We start from the raw sequence: 26,040 nt of genomic DNA on the forward strand, positions 1-26,040 counted from the left end.
CAACTCTGTATTGAAGTTGCTTGCAACGTTAAGAAAAAAGTAAATAAAACGTTTGAAATTACGTCCAAAATTGTTGCACATAAGTTGGACTTGACGTCATAAAAAACGTTACTAAAACGTCACGTATGACGTTTCAACATAGTTGTACTGTGGTATGTTCCAACACTACTAAATAACGTTAGTAAAACGTTTGAAATGACGTCGAAAACGGTTGTACACGAGTTAAGGTTGACGTCAGTTACGAACAAGAATTCTACGTCACGTATGACGTTTTGATGTCAATTTTTACCTAATTTAATTGCGTGCATAACGCAACAAAAACTGTACCAGGATGTGATTTGTTAACGTACGTTGGCAAACATTCTCACATATGTAGTTAAGAGCGTGCACGCTTTTAACTACTTACAACATTTACTTTTTTACTTGGTCAAAAAAAGTCGAAACTACGTTGTGTGAGAAGTTTCGAAAATGGTTATAACTGCCTGTCTACTATAAACTGTTTTTATAAATATATATTCACATCTGCATTTCGTACACAACGCACCGACAGGTACAGTGTTGTTCGAAATCGTTTACAATTGACAGCATAAGGTTTCTGACAAAAGAACAAACAAAAAGAATCCCACCACCCTACCTCGCGCAGACTTGGACAACTAGATAATTCTAGTTGTCTAATTCGTCAAATTAGAGGAAAATGATGGTAATTCTAATTCCAATCTAATTTAGACATACCTAGTGAGCTCTAATTCTAATTCTAATCTAATTCACAATTTTCCCCAAAACGCTAGTTTGTCCAACAGCATTTTTAGGAATGTGGAGTTTAAATTTGAGATGTACCACAGTATGGTTGGTTTTAAATCTAATTCTAGTGCGAATTCTAGTTTAATTTCTGTTTTTTGAGAAAGTGGTAATTCTAATTCTAATCTAATTTGTAAAAACTGGAATGCTCTAATTTTAATTCTAATCTAATTTGAAAAAAACGAAAAAAAATCTAGTTGTCCAAGTCTGACCTCGCGGCACGCGCCATTGTCAAACGATTTATTCTGTCGCAATGATTTTATTTGTGTTGTAATAATAAGATAGTTATAGCGTTACAAAGGAATTTCGTCAGAGCTTTTGTGATTTTGTTTGTGCGTTAACTTGTATTTAAAATAGGCGTCCGTAATATCGCACAATAGAAAGCAATATGAGGTCATTTCGAAACGACGCCCGAGCTATTGGAATGTGACCTTACAAAATGTTTTAGATTGGTATGTAGCTAGGTTCGACTTACTTTTGACTACATTTTGTTAGTTTTTAAAGTGGCTCTTTGTACATTTTAGCACAATGATTACCACAAATAAACAATAGAGCAAACTTATTTAAACAACAATCTTGCGGGCGTGGTTTAGAGGCCGAGGAATAACGAGATATTAGAATCAAAAAACAATATTTGTACACTGACAATACTGCTTCACTGACAACTTTCTCAGGTATGTTCGGCTTTACTGTAATAAGCTGGTAACTGCGGATTTACTCCAGAACGTTTTTTATTACGACTTAAAACGTTCTCTGTCGGCTACCTGGCTGATAACATACTTACTGAGGTAAAAAAAAAGTGTCAAACCTGCCTGACTGAATAAGCAAGGTGATGTGACATTGCAACATACGAGAAAAGGGTTTCGAACAGGAACGGGTATTGGGTTGTTTACCTATTCAACAATCACCGGGCCCCCGTACGGTGTTAGTTCCTCTGGTGTAAGCCCCGTTATACCTGACCTCTATGTAAATATGTTGCACCACAATCAGTTTCGTTATTGTTCAGGCACAGTTAGAATCCGGAAAAGCAGATTAAGTAAGAATTTATCAAGATATAAATCTTTCTTGTTCATATGTATTGTAGGCTAGTTTTTAACAATGCTTGAGATTTTAAGTCTGCTTTTGCTTTTTATTGAGCTCGTCACATCGACGGAACTTTCTAAATCGACTGCATCAGGTATTTGTGGTTTATAAACAAAAACTGCAGAACACATTTGCGTCGTATATACGCAAATCCACCCATTTGTCGAAGCAAGCGTAATAACAAGACAAGAGTATTGGTTGTTGTTGAGGAACAACAAGTCTGATGTAAAAAGTGCTTACGACTGTATCACAACAAGAAGATGACATCTTGTAGTGTAAACTAGAACAAATTAATTCAAATTACCCTGAAGCCGATTAAAAGTATTTTCGTGCCCTACTGCCGGGTTATTACTCTATAGTTTAAGTGTCACGGTTGAAAGGAAAGATGTGGATTATTCTTCTAAATGTAGTCTTTCTCCTCACTCGACTTGAGTCGGAACGGATTTCATAAAAATCAAACTTACCATTTCTATGCAGGCTGGGGAAGTCCCGATTGCAGTTACACTTCGATTGGAACTGTAGGTGAAATCATTTCTCCTGTAACCAGGACAGATACAAAAGAAGATATTTACTGCGAGTGGCGCATAACTTCACCAAAAAATACAGTAAGAGTGGTTTGTGCGTTTTTGAGAACGCTACCAATTCATGCTTTAATAATGCAATACCTTTTTTCAGCACATTTCGTTAGAGTTTTCTTCATTCAACATATTTTATGAGGAGAGCTGCCGTTGGGGCTACGTAGAAATCTACTTTGGAAATGATACCTCGTATCTGAAGGTATAGATACATACATTAGTCAAGCATTTTTTCACTATTTACGTTGCTTGTGAAACTTTTGTGGATCCTAATGGATCTTTGTTTCTTGGTTTATCTCCTAAGAAGTAAGAACGATACATCTGAAATGGCATGCCTACTTAGTTTTTGATTAGCTCCTATTCGGTCTGCTAAGCTTCTGTTTAGACCAGTGATCTTTAACCTTTTTTGGTTTGGTGAACCCCTAATGTCTCTGTGACAAACTCACGTACCTTGTTTACTTAAAAGTTAAACTGAGGTAAAAGGCGACATGAAAAATAATTATGCGACGTAGAACACGTCAACCACACTAAAAGTGCTAAACATCAAATTTTAAACGATACAGAGGTCCATTTATATATCAGTTGAAAGCTACATCCTTTTCCTAATATCCTGAACGTCAAATATTAAGGATTCATAAAAAGATGTACCCGTGTATACCTTTTCGTAGTGGTGCACCCCATGCATATTTTGGTGCAGCATAGGTTGCATCGTGCACACCAATTGAAGATCACTGGTTTAGACTAATATGTCCTCGTTTAACCCCTGTTTAGTCCACAAAGTTCTCACTTAGCCCATCTGTAGACCCAACTTAGCCTTTATGTTAAGTCTGCTCAGCCTTCCCAAACAAAACCAATAGTAAACATGCAGTGCTACACAATCAGTTGAAACAATAGGTTTCCATCAAAGTGATATTTTTCACTTATGTGTTCATTCATAACCATAGGCGTAGAGTTTTAAAAAATACCGGGGGTGCGCCGTTTGATCTTCCAAAAACGATGCCTATACACGTACAGTATCTGTACCCGTATAAGACCAAGTAACGGTCCACCTTTTACGTGCTTTAGCATGTAGTTTCTATCACATTAATTTGCAAATAATCACTTGGCGCAATTTCTGTGGGTTCGATTGGAACGTTTGCTGTGCATCAGATAACGTCTGATGTAACAAAAGGACGATTTGCCGAATCAGCAATTTTAACAACGATTAAGTTTAAAGTAAACGTGTTACGGCGGGAAATAAAAGTAAAGCAATTCACGTTTTAATTATAGGCGACTATGTATTGTTGACGCCTAAACTTAGGTCACCTTGGAACAAGTTTAGGCCGTTGCAGAGCTTTGCAAACGGACATTAAACTCGGCTTAGTAAACAATATATTAACTATTTTTATATTTATTTTTTATTGCAGAGTTATCGCGACAAATAATACTAAAACGTTAGTCTATAAGTCATGTTTTGTTGCATTAAAATGCTCATTTATTGCGAAATAATTACAATTGTTACGTTTCAACCGACGTCTGTTCGATCAATGGCGTGAATGCAAGCGCATTTGTTGGCTGAAAACACGTTTTAATTAACCGACGTAACTTGAACAAAGATGTGATTTTGACGTTATACAAAGGTTAAGGCCGGGGGTGCGCGGCACCCCCGCACCCCCGTACTCTACGCCAGTGTTCATAACCATTCCTTTATGCAATATATTTTGTTAACAGGTAGATGGTAAAAAACTCTGCGGAAATATTAGTAATTCTGATGGATGGACATTTAAAACCAACTCTGTGCTCGTATTTTATTATGGAAATGCTCGGAAATTATATCAGGGGTTTAAATTAGTATGGACAAGTTCAGGTTTGTTGCATAACTCATACTGATGGCCAAAACTTTAGCTTAGAGCAGTGATTTCCCAAACTTTTTCATTTAGTTCCCAAATATTTTGCTGCTTGTATTTGAATTTTTAATGTACTTTTAAAAAACTTTTTTGTTGCCCAAAGCTTGAGAACCACTGGTAAAAAGTGACCTTGATTTTCATTTTCATTCAAACTGGTGCCACACAACAAAGTTGAAATGAAGGACAGGTTAAAATAACGGAAACTATTGCTTACCATTATTAGAATCTATGTAGCAAATTGCAGCATTTTTCACAAAGTTGCCATCATCTTATTATAAAAGTCAATGACGAACAGTGGTAGAGTCGAAAAATGTCACTTTTACCCATTCTGCAGTTTGAATTTTGCTACTGAATTTGTTGAATTGTTTCATAGAAGCCGGCCCTACAAATAGATTTAATACTTGCGGAGAGCAACATATTCTTCCTGAGTTTGTCACAAAAATGGTAAAAACAATAACTGGAGAATTAACCCCAGAGGAATTTTTATACACAAATGCATCTGAGGGTTCATGGCCTTGGCATGCTATTCTTAATGAAGAGGGTGAAAATTATTCCAAGGTTTGCCAAGCAACAATTTTGTCACGTGGTGTGGTTATCACTGCTGCGCACTGCATTGAGCATTTTGTAACCAAGGGGTAAGACATACTGCTTCTTTTTTATTATTAAGCTTAGATGTGTTATTCTGCGATCAACTAAATATTTTTGACTGAGTCAGTATTTGTAAGTAGCCACTCAAACACAATTTTGAAACTATTTGAGTTAGCTTTAAGAGCTTTTTTAAATCTTCAGAAATAAATTGCGTTCCAATCTCTTTGTGTTTGTCGGCAAACATCTTGCATCTACATGGGAAGCAACAGAACAAAAGATAAGAGTTGAACGAATTCATATTCACAAAGACCGTTTGTAAGTACAATTTGTAAAAATTTTTGTTGGGTTGAAATTGCATTAACTAGTAATTTTAGGTTTCACAAACTTTTATGTGTATTTTACTTATTTTTCATTTCTTAAAAGGTTCTCAAGATACCTGACATTGGATAATGAGATTTCTGACAATGACTTAGCTCTCCTTGAACTTGAAAACAATATTAAATATTCACCATATGTGAGGCCAGCCTGTTTTCCTCAGTCCACTAAACGTGGGAATGTGTGCATTGCTACTGGCTGGAATATACAGTATGCTATCAACACATTTAGTGGTAATAATGGATAAGACTAAACTTAAACTGAAGTGTATTTGGACAAGTAAGAAATGTTAGCGGATTTCTGGAATTTTGTGCATAAAATTTCAAGAAACCTCTTTTTGACCCAAGTGCTTTGCATGCTGTTAACAGTGGTGGGATTCGGCCAGTTCGCAACGGCTCTATAGAACCGTCCCACAGAATTTTATGAGATCAGCGCACTTGCATTACTGGATTTTTTGTTACAGAACTGGCTGGAAAATATGACTTTTGTGATAGAACCGGCTTACAAAAAATTTGAATCCCACCACTGACTATTAATACATAGTCAGGAAGACAAACAATAGCATTGGTAAACAGAGCAGATTATTTTGTTGCCATGCTACTAACCCCTTCCCAGTTTATATGTCTGCTTTCTATTCCAAATTATGCATCGTTTCAGGCTTTGTGTTAATAGTTAAAATTGGCAATTTCTTTTTTTTGTAGAAGGGATGATAAAATTTGGCAAAGCAGCTGGCCTTAAGGAACTGGAAATTAAGTTCTATGATGACTATGTTTGTGACCTATTGCTTGCAGCAGAACAGCATATACAAAGTGAAGACCATAACTTTTTATGTGGGACGTCTGACTCCCTTAAAAGTCCCACATGGGCAACTTTGGAAAGTGTAAGCAGTTATCTCACAAACCTATATCACACTATTCATTATTTGCAATCATTAACAAAAGTTGTGTAAGAGGTTTTTCAATGAGGTAACATAAATTTTAAACAAACTCAAAATATTAATTTTTTACAAATTAAAATATTAGTTGTAAGTAATGATGCAATACGAACATTGCAGAAACCAATACTTTTGTTGAGTGGGTACCCAACCATTTTTCGTATCTGATTGTTTGTGTTTTACAAAGCGTTTTAATAAATTATTTACTTGGTAAAAAAGATACAGCAATCCAATGCCAACTTAATTGAAATTTGGTATTTAAATAGATATTTAACTGTCAATATTTCTACTTAGGGTGATTCTGGTGGACCATTGGTATGTTATCAGAATGGGCATTGGGAATTAGTTGGGGTGTCAGTTGCTATTCTGCAATATGGAAGTATTGGAAAAATTGTTCATCTGTTTATGAAGGTGGATAACAACTGGGTTCGAGAAAGTAAGCTCAAAATTTGCCACAGGGATAGATTTAAAAATCATTGGTAATTTAAAAACAAGAACAGTTTTACTGCTATTATGGTTTCCTTTGAGTTTAATACTACTAAATTTCAGTCCAGATGTATAAAGTCAGTTTTCAAAACTACTTTAAAATTAACAATTTTGTTCGATGACTAAAAACTCTTTGACATGTAACGTGGGTTTGCATTCCTATGAATGGTAAGGTTTTTACCCTAATTGTATTTGTTTGTTTTTTAGAACTGGGATTGCAACGAAACTTTTGGGATACTGACATTTTGTGGAACTAAAGTAATCCAATGCCACAAACTATTGCATTTTGTAGTGTAGTTGTATCGCATACAATTCTATGATCAACAGTATTGTTTACTAAATTTTTGACTGCAGTGTGTAAGTAATCTAGATATTATGCATTATTGCCTGTTTTTAAAGAAAATTGCATTATACTGTGGTGCCAAATTGATAACCGCCAAACTCAGGAACAAATCTTGTTTAAAGTTTCGCTATTTAGAAAAAACTTTCTTGTGAAAATGATTGCACTAAATTCAATTAAATTGGCCGCAACCACCTTGTGCTCACTGAGTTATGGCCATGGGTTCTAATCCTATATTGACCACTTGTGTTTCTATGAGCAAAAAACTTGAGCAGTAAGCTATTGCTCTGACCCAATGGAACCTAATGGATGGAATCCAAAGTAAGGCCGAAAACATCAAATACAAATGGATTCAACAGACATGCAACAAGCCCACCAAGGATGAAATATATATATATATATAGTTTTGAGTTTAATCGCTTACAAACCTTGCTTCATTGTGAAAAAGAGTGTTTGAAAACCGACAAATAGCTTAGCCCACCTGCCAACACGCAAAGTCGGTGAATGAATACATCAGCGAAGAGCCCGTCTCGTCTCAACAATGCAATCAAAGATTTATTTCATCGCAGAAACCTAGCCAACATATTATCCCGGCAATATTTCCGACAGCAACAATGTCATCGCAACATTTTACCCATCAAATCGTAACATTTTCGCCAGCGAGTTTCAGGTAAACCTAAAACGAACGAATATTTAGGGGTAAAAATGGATAAATCCTACTAAAAAGTTACAAAATTATTTGAAATACAGTACAATGCACCAACTAACAAACTTAAAACAATGTGGATCACGTACTGCAGTAAGTATAGCCGTTTAGAAAACTTCATGTTATGGGGCCTGTGGGTCATTCGAGGTCAAACTTTGAGGGTCAACTACGTCTAACTAAAAAAAAAACGCTTGTGAATTTGAATAAGCTTGAAGCACTTTTTCTTGACCAAACGATTGAAACAAACCAGCGTAAAGGCAGAAAAATAATACAGACATAAAAAACTTGATCGGGATTCGTCCCCGGGAGTGTCCTGGGTTCGAACCCCGTGAAAAAATAATAATAAAAAAAGAAGAAAAGAGACGGGGAGCCACATTTTATCCATCATTTTAGCATGTGCATTCAACCGTGACCGATCAGCATCTTCAATGGAGGAAAGGTTGCAAACGTAACCGCACAACAATTGATATAATAGTGTAGTACCTTCTACTTTTCATACAATTGCAATTGTAAACTATTCGTAATTATTTTCTAAATAGCCGGATTTTTAATCAAATACTGCCCGAACTTAGTCAGCATTACCTGGCAACAAAGGTAAAGGTCATTCATTGATCTATATCAATTATAAGTAAAGGTCATTGGTCTATGTTCAGACGTAGATACGAGATGTGGTCATAAAAATAATTATGTCTAAGAAACGACTTAGTAGTCGACTAGTAGTAAAGTAAATAAAATTGCATGCAGAGTAAAAGTTATAAATATTGATTTCCAAAGACCATAACCCTTGTGCATTACATAGACATAGAGACTGTACTACTTTCACGGTTTCATAAACAATTAGGTAGGTAGTGATATTTTTGTTTATGATCCATGCAGCAAGACCAAAGCAGCCAGTTTGCACATTTTTATACATTATTTAACAGACTAACACAAAAATGTATCTGTTTTTTTTGTAGCCAAATGCACCAGATAAAATGAGTCGTATTGTGCAAGCTGTTAAAGCCCATATTCCTCTTATTAAATTTCCCACAAGAGCTAAGTGGACACCTAAGATTCCCGAAGGCATTGCTCAACCAGTTGTTAAAAAGTTTGAGGGCGTTTCCACCACTGGTTCTGATACCATCGAAGTTTTTCGTGTCATTCCAGACCGATTTCGAAGAAGACCTGTGGACTTGTATGAACTGGAATACATTCAAAGAGGAGGTCCTGAATAAAACTACATGTGGAAACAATAGAGACCAAATTTTATGCAAAAACTAATTTTAAAGTGTACTTAAATTATGGAAACGGCCAATTCCGGGGATGTAGACAATTTTAAAACTGTGTTTAAATATTTCAAGCAAAAAGCGCAAGCACCATGTTACAGGGATGTTATTGACTTTCAAACTCAGAGAAACAATATGACAATCAACAAGGTGCCAATTGAAGGCTTCTGTAATGATATGGGTTTACGATTTTCCAAAAGTCTGACAGTTTTGCAGCCAGATTCAATTCCTGGGTTGTCGTTTATATGCAATCCTTTCACTGAGGAGGGACAGCAATTGTGGAGCAAAAGATGTTTAGAAATGTACCCATTGCAACCATCAAAAACAAATATTGGTGATGTTACACACTCAAATGATGTTTGGAAGAATTGGTGCAAATCAGTAAATGGGTTTGCTTCATCAAAACTAGGAAACAACAAAGGTCAGTTGGGGTATTTTTTTCACTGATCTAAACATAACTTTAGCGAATCCTGTTCAGTCAGGACAGTTTGTTATGCTGCTGTACCATGGTCCATGAACTTTCACCTCATTAATTTGAGTTTTTTGTTGTGTATGGCCTGCATGGTAGCATATTTTCTGAAAGTTTTGACTGTCATATAAAAGGCCTTGAAACATTGGTAGAGCTACTAACACTGAGCTTGGGCTGGCCCCCGGCCTAAGAACTTCTGGTAGGTGGCGCAAAAGAGCATAGGCGTTTATGGTGCTGACTCAGCAATTATTCTTACCATAAACCCAAATTGCTGTAACAGCACCATAAACGCCTATGCTCTGTTGCGCCACCTACCAGAAATTCTTAGGCCGGGGGCCAGCCCAAGCTCAGTGTTAGTAGCTCTACCTGATACATTGGCCATTTAATTTCAATAAAAAGGGCCAGAATTTTGTGTAGTTTACATGCTATCCTCCTTTTTTGGTGCTGGAAGAATAGCTTGATTAAATTCAAATTTCTCAAATGTTTTTTTTTTTTGGCAGGTCAGTTACAAGTTTTGAAATCATCACCAATATGGAAATTGCGATGGGTTACATTGGGTTATCACCACAATTGGGACACAAAGGTTTATTCTGATGATAATGTGTCACTCTTTCCACCGGAGCTCAATCAACTTGCCAATGTTTTTGCTACAGCAGTTGGAGAACCTAAGTACAATGCGGAGGTAAATAGGTTTAGTATATCCATTTTGATATTTTTTCTCTAATGCTATGACAAAATTGTTATGGGAAAAAGTTTTTTTTTGTAATAAGGAAAAGTAAAAACAATTTTAAAATGTAATGGAAAAATAACTACTAGATGCAACAAAATAGCTATTTCTGCCCTCATGTTTTGTTGTAATGTGTAGGTTTAAATAACAGCTCTGATTTTTTAGTGTGTCTTATATGTTTTACGGTTACTTTACTGAAAGACTTATTTCCTAACTGTGATTAACGATCTGTTCCATGTTTTTTAGGCAGCCATCATAAATTACTACCATGTTGGTTCAACGCTCTCACCTCACACTGACCACTCAGAAAAGAATCTGAAGGCACCTTTGATTTCTATTAGCTTTGGTTTACCGGCAATTTTTTTAATTGGTGGTATGTATAAAATTTATTTGAGGATTTTTTGACATAAATCCACCCTCTGGGTTTGCTTATACTTTGTTAACATGGTAGGAGTCTTAAAGGCATAGCCAGTCTTACTTTGTTCTGTCCACTATCTTGGTCACTTGTGTTTCCTTCAACATTGCTCCAACCCAGTGGTTTCTGATGGGTTGAACTAAATTAAAGTCACCAAGTCGAGAATCAAATCAAAATGATTTAACAGGCTTGCAATTAAACATGCAGCTCGACGGCGGACTCATTGTGAGCATAATGCATTTAGGCGTTGCCCGCCCACAGACGATAAAAATAAAAAGTACAAGCAGGCAAAATCAATGCATTTTTTTCGGTCAAATAATTATCTGTAAGACCAAATGCAATGCAACAAAGCCAACTTTATTTGTTTATTGATTTAAATACCAAATGTCTCACTAAATCCCACTGTTTTTGCATTTTTCAAACAAGGATTGAACAAAGCACAAACACCTCAAGCTATTCTGATTCGATCTGGTGACGTCATAATTATGAGCGAAAAATCTCGATTGTCTTATCACGCTGTCCCGCGAATTCTAGAATGTGATGTGGAAAAGCCCAGGCACGACCCAAAGGAATTGTTTCTAGCCCATTCTCGAATAAATATGAACATCCGTCAAGTTCTTACGTCATAGTTGATCTATTGTCCTGTTTTGTGTTTTTGGTGAAAATAAAATTTTCGATTTGTGATTGTGTAACATGTTAATAACGTGGAACGGGACCTGTAGTAACTAGCGATCAGCGGTCCAAATCTTTAATATAAAAAAGCTCAAATCAAGAAGATGTACAGTAAATCTCGAACCGGATTGGAAGAAGATTCGGTTTATTGGAAGTTGTTTGTTTTGAGCTTGGCGTAACCTTACTCACGTGGTTTTCAACTTTTTTCTCTGCGACCCCTTAATAGGTTTTCTAGCATATTGCGATCCCTTTACCAACACATTCAACAAGTTTTACTACCATCATGTGTTTATCATACATTTACTACCAAATGTCACTGTATAGCTGTTTGACTTTTTGCTGTACAGAAAACTTTTAAAATTATGATCCATATCATTATAAACCTTCTTGATTATGAATATTACCATTCTAAATCAAACTGTTGAGTGAGGTACTGTGCTAAAAAGAAGCCACGAGGAAAGTTTGTTTAAAATCTTTCCGTGGTTGGGTTGCGTCTTTGGGACCCTCTTAAAAGTGCTTGGAGACCCCACCTTGAAAAACACTGCTTTAAGTAAACTATATGACGTGGCCTCCAGCAAGCCTACAGGCAACTCAAAAACAATGTCCAAGAGTTTTGCCTAAAATCAGGACAGATTAGGTGGGTCGGTTGAGTTGCATTTCTTGATCCAACTGAAATTAAGTGCAGCAAAAAGCTACTCACTTCCACCCCTATAACGCCCTGGCGAACAATATGTTGCGAACCACTGCTCTAAGCACAGAGCGACAAACCTGTTTCAACGCTTTATTGTAGTGGGCCAATTTTATAAAGGTTCAAAATATTGCAACTTCACGCAAGTTGATTAAAACATCGACCTATGAACCGGTGGGGCTTGTAAAATAGCCCTTTTTCCTCTGGCTTCGCTAATGACTGAATGTAGGCTACTGTAGCGGTTGCGACATAATTTGTGCAAACTTTGCAATATTTGTTTACCAAAATAGCTCGTTTTTGACTCGCCAGCTCAAAGGCTGCGAGGAAGTTAAAATGTATAGCAACCAAATCCCACTGTAATGACAAATCATGTTCGGACTTTGTAATATTTCCTGTCGCAGTTAATTAGGATGCAGATGCAACTTTGTGATTTGGTGTTTATGTGCTTTAACCGTATGTTTTGTCTCGTGCTGTGATTGGACGATGCTTTATGTGGTAATTGTGCAAGAGCCAATCGCAAGAGCACATGTGTACGATTTAACGCCTTTATCCGGAGTATATATAAACCGCACTCGTTCATTTCGATCTTTTCTCTTGCCTCTCTTTCTGTCCCTGTTCCTTCTTGTGCCTTTCAGAAGTAATAAACAAACGAACCGAAGTGCAAGACACGTGTGTGGAGTTTCCAGGACTCCGGTCCTGACAAGCTCAGGAGCTTGGGAGGTTAAGGACGGTGGTATACCTTTCTAATTTGTAGTGACGCGGTTACAACCTTGAGACTCATCAGCGAACAATTGTAGTGACTCGGTTTATAGCTTGTACCGAGACAGCTTATTTAACACTACACTACTGTTTTTGGCTGATGGTGCCAATTGTATAAAGTCGATACTGCGTAATTTTTTTTCCAGCTGTATAGTATACGCTAGTAGTGTGAGTAAATTGTAAATGAAATCGTCCCCATCAGGTATACTTATTATATATATCAGAAAGCGGATCCTTCAGAAAAACATTGCGTTGTAGCGAATAGTTGTTTTTGAGCCAATAGTAGCCTGCTCGCGAAGTGTTTTTACACAACGAAACAACTTTTAACCGTGCACCGATTTTTTCCAAATCGAAATCGACGAACACAAATTGTTTCCAAAATACGGCTTTCTTAACATGCTGCCCACAGTCTGCTGGAAACTGGTTTGCTGGTTTCGTAATTTAATATATTTTCGAGAAAGCTGCAAGTCTGTCAAAAGCTATTTTATGTGTATCTATTATAAAAAAGACACGTCTAGATGTAAATCCAAAATCGTGTTGGTCATAAATTTGATTGCAATAAAACTCAATTTAAAAACAAAACGATAAAAACTCAAAAACAGTAAATAGTTGTAAAGAAACCGCACAGCAGTTTCCAACTTAAATTTCACACACAAGCGAAGATTTACAAGTCAAAGTGCGTCGGTAAAAAAACTTGGGCAAAAATAATTGCTAAACATGCATGACAAATTAGGTTGTGGAATATTGCGCAGGTCACCTACACGTTGCGGTGTAGACTCATCTCCAAATAGACATCTAATGGCAAGCGTTTTCGTTGTTTAATCAATGTGTAACAGGAACATTCAAAAACCAGAAGATTTGGTCATTTGCCGAAAGCGCAAATTTGTGTGAATAAGCCCCCAAATTTTTTTTCTAGAAATTGCTCTGTAGCGCCCATTCGTGTTGTTATTTTTTCTGGAAAGCAACCGCAATCTGTGATACGTTGGGGACGAGGTTTTGTGTCTGCAATCCAGTTTGAAGATATTTGAGGGTGTAGCTGCTTCCTCGGCGCAAACTCTAAAATGAAAAGATGTTTTTTAATTTTAACAAAAAAATCACTATGGTTTAAAAGTGGCTAATGCCTAAAAATATTAGGTCATGGTGACGAAATAGTAGGCTATTTGCTTCCTTCAACGATCAGTTGCTATGGAAATAACCCAGTAAAGCATTGATAAATTTTGTGTCTGATATATGTAATTGTCCAGGAAATTCAACAGTATGCAGAAAGAGCTTTTCCTAACCGTCATAAGCAGTAAACCACAACAAATTTAAATACTGCTTGTCTAAAGTCATTTTATTTTTTCCCCAATACCCATTACAACAAAAGTTGGAAATAATCTGAAAGAACCATCATTAATTTCTGTTGGTATTTTTAACTGTCAACAAAGTCGTGCACGTGAATAGCACTTAAGCTCACAATTGTGACTTGTGTATTTTAGTTGGTCATTTTTCAGTTTTAGCCCTTCACGTGAGAGTTCAACTTATTCACAGGTTACGTAATTGTAAAACAGATGCATACCATCGTCGTAAGTTAACCATCAACCAAGCGACCTTTGTACGACCTAGAAACTCGAGCTATTGTATTATGCCCCTCCTAATTGCGACTCTGGTTGCTGGGTCGATACGCAGCTATTTCTTACGAACATTCCAATTCTTTGTGGCAAATTGCAAGGTTTCTTGTCTATCTTTGTCAACCAGCAATGGACAAATTCGTAGGCATAAAACGTTAGGCATAAAACCAATGCCTTTTTTACAACATAATCCAAAACTATAGGATAACATTTATGACGTCAATATTATGATTTCTATGTCACTTACTCTTCTTGTTCGTTTCGCTCTTTGTCCGTTCCATTGCTTACGTAGATATGCGCTCATCGTAGATTTGGCGTTTTCCCCATCCACGATCATTACGTCATTGCTGCTTACGTCATCTTCGTCGGATGAGCAGACGGAATTGTCGTGGATTCCGGAATCATTCATCGTCGATTCAAGGTCAAAATCAACTTCTTCTAGGAGATCGTATCGATTTGGAAGTATCGCGATATCGACCCTGCGACCGCGATACGATACACTTTCGCCCGGTATCGACGATGAGTTCTTATCCAACGAAACAAGAACGTCTTTATCGGCGTCATAATCAGTGTTTGTGATGTCATCGATTGTTTGTTTGTATTTTTGCTTTTTTAGTTTTAGTCGAATACTGGCAAAAGTGATTCTTCGCTTTTTCTTGTGACTCTTCAACTTTTCGTCGTCTGCTGCAAGTGTTATGTAAAAAAATGATTTTTCAGTTTCACTACCGGCTAAAAGTTATGACTTTTGTGATAGAACCGACTGACAAAAAATTGGAATCCCATCACTGATTCTATTTAAACTTAAAATCAGAATCTCCCAGCTGATTGCTTGGTGGATGAAAACTGTAATGAATATTCTATTTAAATAAGATACTGAAGATCCCGCATAGGTGAAATAAATTTATCTCAGTTCATAAGGATGGATGACTTAATGATTTAATCAATTTGAATCTTCCGAATACATAACACAAGTTAACGTCTAAATAAAACAGAATCTAATTCATTCACTAACCATTGTGATGATGGTGTTTTTTCTTCAAGTGTAGTTTGGTTAAAATCGTGCACCAGACCCCATGTTTCTTGTCTCCAATCAAAGCGTCGCAATCACAATCTCCACTAGTGACGTCACAATGCCCCGTTGTGACGTCACATTCATCCTCCGGGAATATTGGAACGTCGTCATTGTGGCACAACGGGTCGTAACGATTTTGCTTCATTATTACTTACAAATTATAATTAAATCTAAAACAGGAAGATTTTTAGATGAGTTCGAACTTTCTCCTTGTTTTCACATCTTTAGCTGGAAACTTTAAAAAACTATCAACACCTCCATAACGTATAAGAAAATCAAAAACTGAAGCAAAACCTGTCGTAAGCTTGGTTATGGTAATAATATGTAATATTTGCTTCAATATATTTATGTAGTTCTGTTAATGACTGCTATTTTATGGGTATTGCTATCCTCATACCGATTCAAACTCACAAAATATTTTACCAAAAGACTTTGTTCATTGGAATTGGCAATTCGATTTTTTTGAAGCATACGGCATGCTTACAGCCCATTTTTCAATTTATGTTGAAATCCCTGGTGACACACGAATATAGCGAACTCATTATATTTTCCCATGTTACTAATTACTGTCCACATGACGCAACTTGGCTTGTTAAATCTCTCTTGGTTATTTTAACACGTATAGGTATTTCGTTTTGCTATTGATTCAAGCATAAGTGCACGCTTGGTGAGGTGATTGTTTGAAGTCAAATACTTTAACTGCGGTTCCGTAGTCGATGATTTACGATTTGAACCGCAACCTTCAAACCGTATAGCGTTTTTACCTAGTTACCAGGAAAGACAACATAGAAATATAAATTAGACCTGCGCATCCCTGCGGGAATAATTTGTCCTAAATTCGAATCGCCATGTGCCGGACGGGGCAAGTGTAGCAGATGACAGGTCGTCGATATTTAGGCATAAACTTTTTCCAAGTAACATTCAGACTAAGACAGAATGACCTGTTTCCCATATCAAGGCGTTTCTAGAAAGTTACATAAATTCCAATTACAAAACCTTGGCAATTTTTTTCTTTGTCACAACGACATATGTGTTTCAATTCAACCTTTCCTACGTCGAGGCAAAGAAAACAAAACCCTAATGAAACCAGTAATCTTCTTCTGTAACTATTTGTGCGATTTCATGACTAAGTATAACAGCATTTTATCTGCACTGCAACAACACTCTATAAATTGCAACTATTGCTTCCAGGCAGGCGCACCCTGTTATTTAACAACGCTTGGTAACTTCGCTATATTTGCTCAGTAAACTTCCAATAAGTCCCTATGCACAGAGCCATCTGTATGGTCGCGTGCCTTAGGAAAAATCACAAGGCAATTCGCAGTTTGGTGCGAGTCCAGAATACACAACTAATTCTGATAACTACGTAATACAATGTCCAACCCAATCTTGTATGTCCTCTTGTTACCTCCCATTCACTGCGTTTGCTTTTCTTCTTTACTCTTTGTGTCCAGTCATTGTTTTAATGCACTGGACTTTTTCAGCGCTTACGACAGGCTATTATATCATTATGACACAGATTTACAAGCTAGCGTGATTTCATGTCAGTTGAAACGTACAAATATTTCTGCAGCGTATAGACTTGATCTGATGATTTACTGCACAGCAATAAATCGACAAAAATATCTGTCGCAAACTTGCTAATTCAGAAGCATGACTAAACGCTACGTCACAACATGACGTAGTAATTGCTTACTTAAGACAAAAAAGAAAACTACAAAAAAGAAACTTAGACAGAAAGAAACTGTTAGTTTTGTTCCTAAAACACGTTGGTTCTGATCTATTTAAATAATCAAAATCTGTCAAATATGTGACCAAAAAGTCAATTTACATATTAAGCTTAAAGCTTTCTTGATTTGCAGTAAAAAGAACTGAACTCAGTAAAAAAAGCAGATTTTATCTTTTTTTTATATCTGTGACACGCATCGAAGCTTAGATAATTCCCTACTTTTTCCCTTGCACCTATACACACCTGTAGACCCTCACGTTAATTGAAACAGACAATGGAACAAAAACATCATTCCAAATCCCATTGTTGGCCATTACATAGATAGTCACGTGCCAAAGGTTGTTTGTTACGTCACAATTAGCTGGTGGGCGCGAAAATCGGAAGTCATCAACTCGAAGTTAACATATAGGCGCTAAAACGAGACATGTTTGTAAAACAATAAACACTATCGGAAGTGGAAAGAAATAAAATCGGCACATATATTAACATATTTCTCCCCACCTAAAATATAGTATATGTGCATGCACGCAAGTTTATGAACTACTACTTTAGTATTATTCTTGAATGCAAAGTACGACTAATTTTAGCTTTGTTCATTTATTCCGACGGCGAATTTGCATTTTAGCACTCGCATCTACAAATACGTATTCAGGTGTTTTTGCTGAACTTTCCGACAAACCAAAGAAGTAGAAACGTATTTCAAAAAATGTATCTAACTGAATTCAATTACAAATGCAACATGTTTTTACCCAGACCAGGGCTGCTTAAAGTTTTTAGCCGCTTAAAATTTAATAAGTGTTTTCCTACACATTCTATTAAGTATTTGAAACAAGGATTTAATTGTAAACGTAATTTAAACTGTTCCTTATTTGGCCGCTTACCTTGGAGTATTTATTATCTGGAATCTTACGTCATTTTATGATATTAGAGCCGTATTAAGCCCTTCAGATTTTCGGTGTTGCATACAGAGGTATGGTATATGTGACACGAGAATGGATGATTGACGAAAAGCGGGCCTGAACACTGCAACTGTTTACAGTCATAAGGGACCATCAGCGTCAACTAGAAAAAAAATCTAAATTAACTGTATATTTCAATACTGATACACCACTAAAAATTCGGTTGTGAAAGACTATAGTTCTTTGGTATCTCCTTTCCCTTAAAGTCCGAAGCGTGTGTTTATCTTTTTAATGGTTAATCTGGTGAAAAATACCGCAATGAAATTTCAGATGTGCGAAACATTTAAAAATATTCAGCTGGGTAAAAAAAGTATTCGTAAATTAGGCCTTAAGACATTTGCGCGACGAAAATCAGAAAATCTATATAATAGAGTGCTTTTGACCCAAATTTGGGAAGCCCTGATCTACACCTTGCCTTCAGTAGCACTAAACGCGAACGAAGAAATTGTTTTGTAGTAATACGGGTGCAATAGTGCAAAAACATGTACCTTAAAACTTTTCTAAGTGTCACAACTGACAACCTAAAAACAACTGTACTGTTTATTTTTAATTCGCGGCGAGGTTTTGAATTTATTTTCATCTGCTACACAATCGCACCTCTTTCATCTTTACCCTAACGTACCTTGGCTGGCTTTTGTTTGGCACTAAGCTGATACTCTCACGTTACAAGCTGCAAAGGCCTCAACAATCTGTAGGTTAAATCACCTGAAGCGAGGTGTTGTGGACGGATACGCATAGCCGATCAAGCGTTAGAGGTCACGTGATAGAGTTGCTTGCCACAGATCTTGCATATTATGTTGCAATTTATACCAGGTACACTGTTTTGATCCTTTTGGCTTTGTTTTTCAGTTGTTTTGGCTGCCAAGAGCCCAAACTCACAAGCGACCAGCGGTCCTTAACTTGTAATAGATGATAAACTTTTTTGTTTGTCCACAGGACTTACACTATATTTTTACTTAAAACTGAAAAGAATAGTGAAATCATGTAATTCAATGCGTTAGGTGTCAATAACCTTTATCATCTCTCGAAATTCTATTTGGTAGAAAAAAAATTGAATCCATAACGATTGTTGTGTATTCTTACTTAGTTTATACTGAAAAATTCAATGGTTCGCGCTATTCTTTCAATTGAGGGTGGTAATTCATGAACTGAAATAAGTTGAGAACCACTGCACTTGACTATACTGAATGTTTTCTCTTTTTTGTATCACGAATAAGAAAACTTAGATAATAGCAATCAAAAACAGAGCTTGTTCTGGTCAACCTTTTTGCGGTTTTAGTGGTGTACGTATTTTCTCTTATTTATCCATGTTTGCTTTTCATACAGCGTAAACGAGTTATCACCTACACATGCAGACTGTAATGACAAATTACACTGTTTTTGCTACACGAAAGCACGACTGTCCTCAATTCAACAAATATATTTCACGCAAAATAATAAACGAGGCAAAACTGCACCAAAAACTCAAACAAATCTTTATCTGAAAAAAATGTGGACCCACAAAACACATTAACGAACAATTTAATTAAGTCTTATAGCCTGCTGCACACAAACAGAAAACGTATTCGAGAATGTTGGAAGCGAAATTCAAATGGCGACACTACTTTTCTTGCAACCTATTTTCGAACGTTTCGATCCTTACTGTTTTGATTTGAGAAAAATATGAAATTAACCTCAACTTTGTTATTATAATATCACAACAACAATAAACTTGGCATGCGTTGTTATACCATCATTTAGTTCACAACAACTTTCTCGCATTTGTCACCTTTGTACTTCCCACCTTGCGTTTACCGCCTCGGGGGAAATACCACTTGGTATTGTTGTAAAAACAAAGCATTAAATCAATTTCCATCCGAATTTCACAAACAAGTGCCTTCTGATATTTTAGAGTTAGTCGGTAAAATTGTTAACACAAACTAATTTTTACTCGTGTTTTGCATTGTTTTGAAAATATTTGTCTGTGAAAAAAACAAATCATATTATTTACGAAATGTGTAGTTTCATATATTTTTTTGGGTTCCCGCGCCCTTATGGGTAGTGGGTTAATTGCAAACCATAAACGCGAGTTTTTAACAACCTTGAACAAATTTTATATTTGTGTTACAAATCCAGCAAAGGTGGGCTACTCTAAGCTTATCACAATCAAAAGTTTAACTTCAAATATGGATAAAACAACTTCGAAAAACGTGATTGAGTAGCCTACTATACAGAGCATTAGCTCGCTCGTCGTTAATAAGTTGTCTGTATTTGTTATCCATTTTAAATAACTTAAATTGTTGTACGGATCGTTGTCAATGTGTTTGATTTCTATATCACTGGTCACGCATGGCCAATGAAGGTGATTCCCCTATAAGTTTGCCTCTGAAAGAAACGTTAAGACTGCGTTGCGAAGATCCGCTTTTTGTACCTTCAATTTAGCAATGTTAGCAAGATTAGCAAGGTCGTTGATTTCCTTTATAAAATAGATCTATTGAAGTTTTGGCACCTAAGCTTTGTATTTGGTACATAAACTTACCATTTACTTCGTTGTTAAATTTTGCTCCAATGCCTGTCAGCATACTGCACTTGTATATGTAACATCTATTCTATATATGGAGCTTTAATTGTAAAAAAACCTAAGGTCTATTATGTGTTAGCTACTTTCGATTTTTAAACTGTACATTTTTGCTATTAAAACAGTTTAACTCGGTGGTTCCCAACCTGGGGTTCGCGGACCCCCAAAGGGTCCGTGTGATGGTTTTAGGGGGTCCATGGAGGCAAACATTCTTAGTACCATTAACCAACAATACAATTTTTGTAAGTTTTTGAAGCATTTTTATGATCCTGCATACAAGTGCAAACTGTTTATCAAACCTTCGGGTCAGGAAAATTAACTTTTTTGTGATTGTTATCTCCATTGTGACATCACAACACACAAGAACAATCAAGCTTATAGTGCTTTGTTTCAGGTTTTGTACACCAGAAAATATTTCTCTCAATTGAGTTGACTGAGTTAGTACAGAACTTAGTTGAGATTTAAGCACTATGAAGGTTGATTACATTTTGATTAAAAAAAGCGAAAGTAATAACCTATAATGAAGGAAACAAAAAACATAACAAGACTAAATTACGTTGGTGGTCCACGGACCTATAAAATTTATAAAAGGAGTCCGTGACTACAAAAAGGTTGGGAACCACTGGTTTAACTGCAGAAAGTATTTGAGACATTTTGCTTTCACTGATTTATTATGTTCCGAAAAAATGATGTTTTGCTTTTCAATCTGCAGCTATTTTAGGTTGGTTGGTTTAAAGTTAAATTGTACAAAATGCCACCTACCAATCAAAAGAAAGATGATTTGATGAAACTTGATTTATACAAACTTTTAAACATAAACGAAGATGCAACACAAAAACAGGTAAATAGATTTAGTTTCTTAAAACAAAATTGACAAAATTTACTGATTATAAAATAATTATTGATTTACTGTCAGAGTTTTGAAATTGATAACCAATTAGTACATAAAATGTAAACAAACAATTAGTGGAGGTTGAAGTATATTAAATGTGAATAGGCAAATCTTTTTAATAAAAAGTAGTACGAAGAGTTTAACAATATTTGATAATTATGGAAGCAAAACTCAGCCATAACTAAACCATTTTTCATTTTTATTTCAGGTCAAAAAAGCTTACAGAAAAAAAGCTCTGGAATGTCATCCAGATAAAAATCCTGACAATCCCAAAGCAGGTTGATCCCAATAAAAACTAAAAAATGTTATTGTTGTCCAATTTGCTGTGCACAGATTATTTGTGATGTTTTTTTTTATCATTTTAGCTGCCTTGTTTCACCAACTTTCGGAGGCTCTTAAAATTTTGTCGGACGTTGGTGCAAGGGTAAGTCCCTGTTGTGTGAAAAAAAGAAATCAAAGTCTCATAGTTTACTTTTCCAGGCTGCCTATGATCATGTGAGGAAAGCAAAGAAAGCTGCCCAGGAAAGAACAGACAAACTTGATGTCAAGAGGAAAAAAGTTAAACTTGGTATTTGTGTGAAACAGATTTTTTACACATCTTATATTTTTACAGTGGATCAGTTTTTTTTACATTAATGAAGTCTGTGCTTGTGAATTTGCTTAAGTTTGGAACCAAAACTTTTTCTTATTTCTGCTTTTGTGTAAAGATCTCGAAGCGCGAGAACAAGCTGCAGAAGCAGCAGCTAAACAACAGGATAAGAAACAAGCAAAAAACACTTTAAAGCAGGAGGTGAACAATTTTAACTCAACATAAATGCAATGTGTTGATACAATGCCATACAACTACAGACAGTGCACATTGTTCAAAAGGTCTCATTGGTGCAGCTGGTAACAAGACATTGGTTCCACAAGCCAGTACCAGAGTGTAGCCTGCCTGTACTAGCCTGTTTAATCAACATCTTGTTACAAGCTGCGCTGACCAAAAAGTTGAAACAGTGTGCACTGTTAGCAGCTAACACATTTGAACCTAGCATTAAAAAGGCAACTGTTTGCATTTTGGTTCTATTTAAATTATACCGTATTTTTTACAAACTGTATGTAGATTGAGCGATTACGTGATGAAGGATCAAGAATTTTAGAAGAAGAGCAGATAAAAATGAGAGATCAATTAAAAAAAGAACGGCTCGGTATTTGTTTTTATTTTTCCTCATTTTTTATGTGTGTTTATTGTCAAACTGTTTCAGCTGCCCAAGCAAACCTAATGAGAAAAAGTGAAGCTGCAAGGCTCAAGTTAAAGTGGAAAGCTAAGAAAGACACTGATGAAAATGGAGGGTATTCACGGGACATACTCATGAAAATGTTTTCAAAGGTTTGTTTGAATAACTAAACCGCTTCTTTTTCCAAAAAAAAGATTTATGATCTTAAGATCTGTTTACTTTTTGTAGCAGCAGTTTTTAAATTGAAATTGTTTCCAGTTTTAAGAATATTTTGTTTTATTTTATGTAATGCTATTTTTTCTGTGTTATAGTATTGTGATGTCACAGCATTGATTTTATCAAAGAAACCTGGTGGAGCAATCATTGAAATGGAAAACTCCAAAGCAGCAGTAAGAATTTTTTGACCATTATATATGTGCTGTACCAACTTCCAAGTTACATGTTTTTTAAAATAAAACATTTGAAACGCTTTCTTTTCAATTTACTGAGATGGTGAAAATCATGTGCCAAAACGTTTAATAAAACAAAGCATCTTGCATTTAGTGTAATGTAAACATTTTGTTACTTTTAACAGAAATTAGCTCTCTCAGCTGAACTGGGCTTGACAAGTAACCCTCTACGGATCACATGGTTATCAGGTGACCTTGGTGATGAAACAGCGCCATCTAACAGTGATGAGGACACCAACAGTCGCACACAAGGTGGTGGCAAAGAGTCAGACCCTGTTGTACAAGTTGAGGTGAGGTTTGTGCACATTTTTGAATGCAGCAAATCCCTTGGGTTTTGACTCGTGTAATTGATAATTTGACACCAGGTGGAGGCAGGGAGCAGCATTTTTGCATGCTTAAGGTTGATTTGTGCATAGTTGACAAGTGAATAGGGGATATATTAGCAATGCAGCAGTTACTTGTACTCAATGCATATATATGTTTTGTGTATTTTATAAACTATTATTTTTTTCGTGTGGGATTTTTGTGCTGTTATGGCATATATTTCCATGGATTTTCTATTTGTGGATTTATTAACAAGTTCTATGCACAAGCTGTAGTCCATCATGGCATGATGGTTTGACATTTGATATTAAAATCGTGCTTTCGTTGAAGCGAATGGATTACCCCCGCTTTTACGTGCATAAAATCGCGTCTTCGCGCTCACGGGCGTTTGTTATCGGGTTCCGCATCACCGGTCATGCGTAAACGGTGGAAAATTACCACAACTTGTTGCATGTCAGGCATGCAAAGCTGTTGCATGAATTTGGTTGGCAAAAATGCGGTCGAAGCCAAAAACATGACTTCCGAAGCTTTCAGACTTGCGGCTTCCAGTGTAAAGCTTCCAACTCATATCGGCTTTGGTGCGCAGCTTGACTAGGAATTTTTTTTCAAACACAGCAAATATATGAGTGTAGCGTATGTGCCGTGACTTTTTTGACCAGATGTCATTTCTCTTGATTTAACCGGAATTTTTTGCTCTTACATGCAGTAACAAATGTTCTTTATCACGTCATAGTAGAGATTTACATGCCACGAATTCATGCAGCAAAATTTCCGATTTGTAACGCCGAACGGACCAAATAAGTAAAAAAATATACCGTGGCAATTTTGAAATTTATATTTGTCAAACATTCTCCAGCGAGAAAAGGTTTCCCCCGAAGCAAGTTAGATGGCAATCTTGCGTGGAACAGCAAGCTTACACAAACTTACACACCTCAAACCAGCCCTAAGCTCGGATTAAAAATCTTTTTTGACCTTTTCACTGTGGCGCCAAGACTTGTTCAGATAAGCACAAAATCGTGTGGAAGAAAAAAAGCATTTTGCCATTGTGACGTAAGAAACGCTGTTGTTGTTCAACTTGCAAGGTTTGTAATGTACGACTTTGCTCATTATGTGGTTGCATCTATGCCTTTGTGACGTAACACTCGTGTTAATCAGCGGTACATCAATCACAGATGGAAATTTGTCAAACTTTCTTGTTTTTAGGCCCCATTGGTCGATGTTTTTTAAATATTTCTGATACTTTGCACGGAAATAATTTTGACAAACACGGTGAAACTGCTGTCAGTTTTATTTGCTGGTTCAGCAACCCTTACCCTTCTTATTGATTGACGCCATTAAGCTATGATTGAAGTCATTGAAACATCACATTGATTGACATTTTGTCAGTCGCTTTTCATTCCCATTGCTCTTGCCTCCTTACACGCCAGCTGCACAGCTGACTTTTCGTTTGTGACGTCTAAATAGTCTTTGTGACACCTCGTGACGTAACACTACCCGGTAAGTTACACAGAGTCATGCTTGGGTGAACTTGAGTGTCCTGTTGTTTTTGGCAAACACATCTTGCTATCTGTATAGCTTGCAGGTACAAATTACTAGTTGTTAACTTGATTTAGTCGGTTGGATTAAAGTTTATGTTGCAAAGTTATTCATATTTTCCTAACTTGACATCTGCAACTTTCATTGTGTTGTCACTTGCGTTCCATAAATATGCAAATTTGAACTTTCGATGCGCTTAGAATTTGCATAAAAATTGTTGGAACCAAAAAAACTTCGCATTCGCTCTTATTATAACGGGTCAAGCTTATATTTAACTTTATATGTCACACATTATATATAGAGGAATATACTGGTTTCCATTGAAAACATTCCCTACGTGAAATTGACCGAATACTTCTCGTTTTTAATCCCCACTTTACTACGGTAAACGCCGCCGTTTTGTAAAATTCCTTGCTGCATATCTCGCCATTCACTGTCCTTCGGTTTCCGCAAAACGCCTGTCCGCTTGTCACATCATAGTACTACGGAAAAACTGGACACATTGTGACGACATAGGTGAGACATTTGAATGATACCTGGCAGTCGGCGTCCTTAGGTTTTGACCATATTTGGAGGCGGCGTTGCGGCGCGAATTTGTATTCTAGAATTAAACGATTGCGAGGTTCGAATTCCTTGCTTCACGCCTTACATTGATTGCAGGTAATCTGCAACACTGACATGGTTTAATGCCAACTGTGTGCATATACTGAACCTGTCCGTCTTTTGCTGCCAGTAAGGCAATATAGAGGGACATTTTTTTTAAATATCTTTCAACTTACTGCGTATATCGGTGATTCCTAACCGGGAAGGATTTTTTAATCTTATGGGGAGGAATTTACTTTAATCTGTACATGTGGTTTGTAAATATACACTTCAGTTTACGCAATATAACCTATGAAGTTGATAAAATAGCCATATTTTAATGATCT

General features: G+C 36.3%; 4 protein-coding genes and 1 long non-coding RNA gene across 5 annotated transcripts in view; 3 read left to right on the plus strand and 2 right to left on the minus strand.

Annotated features, from left to right (window-relative positions):
• Positions 1 to 2,354: 2,354 nt before the first annotated feature.
• Positions 2,355 to 7,826, minus strand: LOC145232960 (uncharacterized). Its single transcript, XR_013860977.1, has 3 exons — positions 7,494 to 7,826; positions 2,547 to 2,652; positions 2,355 to 2,418 (listed from the first exon to the last, which is right to left on the minus strand). It is a non-coding gene; the product is annotated as an uncharacterized LOC145232960 (long non-coding RNA).
• On the plus strand, positions 4,290 to 7,260 carry LOC145232950 (chymotrypsin-like elastase family member 1). The gene is made up of 6 exons (XM_080097614.1): positions 4,290 to 4,977; positions 5,132 to 5,245; positions 5,354 to 5,538; positions 6,007 to 6,185; positions 6,534 to 6,675; positions 6,933 to 7,260. Exons 1-6 carry the CDS (start codon positions 4,784 to 4,786, stop codon positions 6,980 to 6,982), a joined length of 864 nt encoding a protein of 287 aa, XP_079953740.1. The 5' UTR covers positions 4,290 to 4,783; the 3' UTR covers positions 6,983 to 7,260.
• Positions 7,827 to 8,798: 972 nt separating the features above from the next.
• LOC145232940 (nucleic acid dioxygenase ALKBH1-like) lies at positions 8,799 to 11,331 on the plus strand. Its single transcript, XM_080097602.1, has 4 exons — positions 8,799 to 9,457; positions 10,006 to 10,187; positions 10,479 to 10,605; positions 11,074 to 11,331. Exons 1-4 carry the CDS (start codon positions 9,052 to 9,054, stop codon positions 11,274 to 11,276), a joined length of 918 nt encoding a protein of 305 aa, XP_079953728.1. The 5' UTR covers positions 8,799 to 9,051; the 3' UTR covers positions 11,277 to 11,331.
• Positions 11,332 to 13,281: 1,950 nt separating this feature from the next.
• Positions 13,282 to 16,963, minus strand: LOC145202854 (uncharacterized). Its single transcript, XM_080075817.1, has 3 exons — positions 15,389 to 16,963; positions 14,624 to 15,060; positions 13,282 to 13,822 (listed from the first exon to the last, which is right to left on the minus strand). The coding sequence occupies exons 1-3, from the start codon at positions 15,591 to 15,593 to the stop codon at positions 13,712 to 13,714; spliced, it is 753 nt and encodes a 250-aa protein (XP_079931943.1). The 5' UTR covers positions 15,594 to 16,963; the 3' UTR covers positions 13,282 to 13,711.
• A 4,424-nt stretch (positions 16,964 to 21,387) lies between these two features.
• LOC145223949 (dnaJ homolog subfamily C member 17-like) overlaps positions 21,388 to 26,040 on the plus strand; it is a 40,098-nt gene continuing 35,445 nt past the window's right edge. Inside the window, exons 1-9 of the mRNA XM_080090366.1 lie at positions 21,388 to 21,534; positions 21,794 to 21,863; positions 21,951 to 22,009; positions 22,066 to 22,153; positions 22,293 to 22,375; positions 22,688 to 22,772; positions 22,830 to 22,954; positions 23,114 to 23,191; positions 23,377 to 23,541. Coding sequence (XP_079946492.1) covers positions 21,445 to 21,534; positions 21,794 to 21,863; positions 21,951 to 22,009; positions 22,066 to 22,153; positions 22,293 to 22,375; positions 22,688 to 22,772; positions 22,830 to 22,954; positions 23,114 to 23,191; positions 23,377 to 23,541 — 843 coding nt within the window. The 5' untranslated portion in view covers positions 21,388 to 21,444. The remainder of the gene's footprint in view (positions 21,535 to 21,793; positions 21,864 to 21,950; positions 22,010 to 22,065; positions 22,154 to 22,292; positions 22,376 to 22,687; positions 22,773 to 22,829; positions 22,955 to 23,113; positions 23,192 to 23,376; positions 23,542 to 26,040) is intronic.

Source organism: Phallusia mammillata, chromosome 1, assembly GCF_965637545.1.
Source record: "Phallusia mammillata chromosome 1, kaPhaMamm4.hap1.1, whole genome shotgun sequence".
NCBI classification, from domain to species: Eukaryota; Metazoa; Chordata; class Ascidiacea; order Phlebobranchia; family Ascidiidae; genus Phallusia; species Phallusia mammillata.

Coding starts and splice junctions, on each gene's coding strand:
- LOC145232940 (XM_080097602.1), top strand. CDS start 9,052: ATGGAAACGGCCAATTCCGGGGATGTAGACAATTTTAAAACTGTGTTT. Junction 9,458..10,005: donor AAAACTAGGAAACAACAAAG/GTCAGTTGGGGT, acceptor TTTTTTTGGCAG/GTCAGTTACAAGTTTTGAAA. Junction 10,188..10,478: donor AACCTAAGTACAATGCGGAG/GTAAATAGGTTT, acceptor CATGTTTTTTAG/GCAGCCATCATAAATTACTA.
- LOC145202854 (XM_080075817.1), bottom strand. CDS start 15,593: ATGAAGCAAAATCGTTACGACCCGTTGTGCCACAATGACGACGTTCCA. Junction 15,061..15,388: donor AAAACACCATCATCACAATG/GTTAGTGAATGA, acceptor TAACACTTGCAG/CAGACGACGAAAAGTTGAAG. Junction 13,823..14,623: donor GAGCGAAACGAACAAGAAGA/GTAAGTGACATA, acceptor TTTTCATTTTAG/AGTTTGCGCCGAGGAAGCAG.
- LOC145232950 (XM_080097614.1), top strand. CDS start 4,784: ATGGTAAAAACAATAACTGGAGAATTAACCCCAGAGGAATTTTTATAC. Junction 4,978..5,131: donor GAGCATTTTGTAACCAAGGG/GTAAGACATACT, acceptor TTAAATCTTCAG/AAATAAATTGCGTTCCAATC. Junction 6,186..6,533: donor CATGGGCAACTTTGGAAAGT/GTAAGCAGTTAT, acceptor ATTTCTACTTAG/GGTGATTCTGGTGGACCATT.